The sequence below is a fragment of the Stegastes partitus genome, unplaced genomic scaffold (assembly GCF_000690725.1).
Source record: "Stegastes partitus isolate 25-593 unplaced genomic scaffold, Stegastes_partitus-1.0.2 Scaffold2737, whole genome shotgun sequence".
Taxonomy (NCBI): domain Eukaryota; kingdom Metazoa; phylum Chordata; class Actinopteri; family Pomacentridae; genus Stegastes; species Stegastes partitus.
The window spans coordinates 6,724-9,496 of record NW_007580468.1 but is presented as its reverse complement, the minus strand read 5'-3'; the positions used below and the strand labels follow the sequence as shown (position 1 = coordinate 9,496).

At 39.7% G+C, this 2,773-nt stretch overlaps 1 protein-coding gene across 1 annotated transcript; it reads right to left on the bottom strand.

Annotated features, from left to right (window-relative positions):
• Positions 1-230: 230 nt before the first annotated feature.
• LOC103375648 (C-reactive protein-like) lies at positions 231-1,807 on the bottom strand. The gene is made up of 4 exons (XM_008305968.1): positions 1,753-1,807; positions 1,342-1,444; positions 951-1,248; positions 231-449 (listed from the first exon to the last, which is right to left on the bottom strand). Exons 1-4 carry the CDS (start codon positions 1,805-1,807, stop codon positions 231-233), a joined length of 675 nt encoding a protein of 224 aa, XP_008304190.1.
• Positions 1,808-2,773: the final 966 nt, after the last annotated feature.

The window sequence follows — 2,773 nt, the reverse complement described above, 5'->3', positions numbered from 1 at the left end:
ATGATTAATGCACACAATACATGACAACAAGTTCAGAAAGACGCTCATTAGTGAAGTATAAAATTTCATGGTTACATCTGATGAGAAAAGTAACAAAAACAACAAAACAAAACTAAGAACACTTTGACAGCTTCGATGAATTTGACAAAACTTTTGGGTCAACTCTTTATATTGGACATGAAGTTGTGATTCTAACTTTGTAAGACTGGATGAAGTCTGGCATCAAAAGTTTACCAACAGACGTTTAGATCATCTTCTATCAGCACTCTTCCTATAATCTGGAAGTCCAGCTCCTCCCAGTTCAGCACGTTGCCTGGAGTGAAGCTTAGTTGTTCCGCATAGTTCTTGATCTCACAGGGGAGAAGTGTGTAGTCCCACATGTGGACATTGGACATCATGCCAACAAAAGACTGCTTAATGTCAAAACCCCCACCATCGGAATCCTGCTCCTGGAAAGTTGCAGAAAATTGAGTTAGTAGCTATAATGTACAAATCGTTATCTTTTTCTTATATATAAGCATAGAGCTCATTCTAAAGTTGCAGACTACAGCACATTTGGAAGACTTTTTAAAGGAATACTATGGCATTAGAACATTTAGAGATGATAACCAATTCAGTTATAGTGTAGCATATACAAAGCAATATACAAAAAAATTCAACCAAAAAACAAAACAGAACAACAAAAATATGCCATTTTCCTAGAAGTTCTGCACTGGATGATTTCATGGTGAACAGCAGGACACCAGTAGAGACTGAAGGAAGTTGCTGTTACCAGCTAAGAATCAGTCTGGCATGTGAATAATTTGGGGCTTAACCCAATAAAGGGAGCTTTAGATGTGAAGCTAAGCTAACAGGCTGCTAGTATTAATGTCATCTAATTCTCAGTGGAAATTAGTGTATTTCACAAAATCTTGGACCATTCCTGTAAGTGTGGTGGTCCACAACTGTACCTGTCCTAAAACAATGATAATGGGTCCGTTGATGTTGGATCCAGAGCTGACGAATTTGCGACTCGAGGGTTTTCCATCTAACCAAAGTTGCATCAGTCCAGATGTAGCGTCCCATGTGGAACAAACAGAGTGCCACGTGTTCAGTTTGTAATCCTGCCCAACAACAGTTGCAAATGCGTTTCTGGCCCATACATTAAACTCATCGCCTACAGCCGTCTTGTATATCAGGAAGTCATTGGAAGCAGAGGGTGTCGCCAAAGAGAAGAGTGAGTAATCTCTTTTGAGGTCTGTGAAGAACCTGTAGGTGATGCAAACACATCATCATGCATTATAATGGTCATTTTGGATACAGGAGGTTTTTATTTAATTCATTTTGATTATGCATCACTACCTGAGACAGACGGTTACAGCCCCCAGATTTTGTCTCGATGTAGTCAGCTTCACATGACTTGAGTTGGTTTCTTGTGGGAAGGTGAACATTTTATTTGACAGATCTTTAAAAAAAAAAAAGAGAGAGAGAAACAAAAAAATAATACAAGTTTAAAAGGACAACTTCAGCAAACAAACATACTGAAATAAAATATGTTGAATTTGAGTTCCATCCATGCAGACACGTTTTCACAATGAATTTATATATATATATAGTAGAAGACAAGCTGATGACCGTCACTCAGTGTTGTCAAAGTTCATAACGATTGAAGCATCATTACTTTTGTTGAGCCCTTTTGTGTTATATATGAAATAGAAGAAAGGAATGACCCAAAAACAATAACTATTGTGGTATGCTTTGGGTTTTTATTACCTTGAGGAATTGCAGAACATGCTGTCAGCACAACCAGTAGAAGCAACGCCACCATCTAATACAGAGACAATCACACACCACACAAAGCAAATACATTAGTGTTGGTGACACTATCAGACAACAAATGAGTTCACTTAAGGCATTCTGCTACAACCCAGGTAGAAACAGTAAAAGATGTTTAGATATACTACAGTCATTGTAACACAAGCAGAACAAGCAGCCCTCATGGTCAACATGGCATCACTGAAGAAGAAACATGACCTGGAGGAAAAGGAGGAAGCGCTAGACAAAGAAATGCAATCATTAAAGCACAAACGTGAAGTCTTGGAACTGAAAATTTAGTTGGAGGTCTCGTCTTCAAAACTTGCTGTTCTCACGTCTGCAATAGACGAACAGGATGCTGCAGAGCTCAATCCGATACCGAAACTACACACTGAAGAGCATCAGCCATCTGCAGAAGACCTGCACACTGAAGGTAAAGCTAATAAAACTGTTCCTAGTGTTCGCCCCCCAGGAAGGTGCCCATTTTCAGCCTCAAAACCCAATTTAGAACAGAGAAACACTCCACATCAGCACATCATGGCAACCACACACACAGTCAATTCTTTACAGTGTGGTCTGCAGTAGACAGAAAAGCCCCAATGACTGAACCAGCACCCAAGTATGTGAAAAAAGCTCACCTTGCTTGTTGACACAGAGCAGGAGTCAGTGTACCAAAGCTGTCCACAGTGTTGCAGGCCTGAATTTTTATTATTTCTTGAGTAGCGAAGATGTGAAGATGCTGAAGAAAGCCAAAAAGAATCACCCTCCAGACCAACCTTAACCACTGGCTTATATAGGGTAGTTGTTTATGTAAAACTAAGAACAGCCTAAGGGAGTCCAGGTTAAAAGTCTCTTTCAGCAACTTTTAACCTGGTCACTCCAGTCTTCAAGGCCCATAAATACCAACCCTTTCACCTGGTCACTTCAGACTTTAATCTTCAAGGCCCATAAATACCAAACCAGGTGTAACCTTTTACCT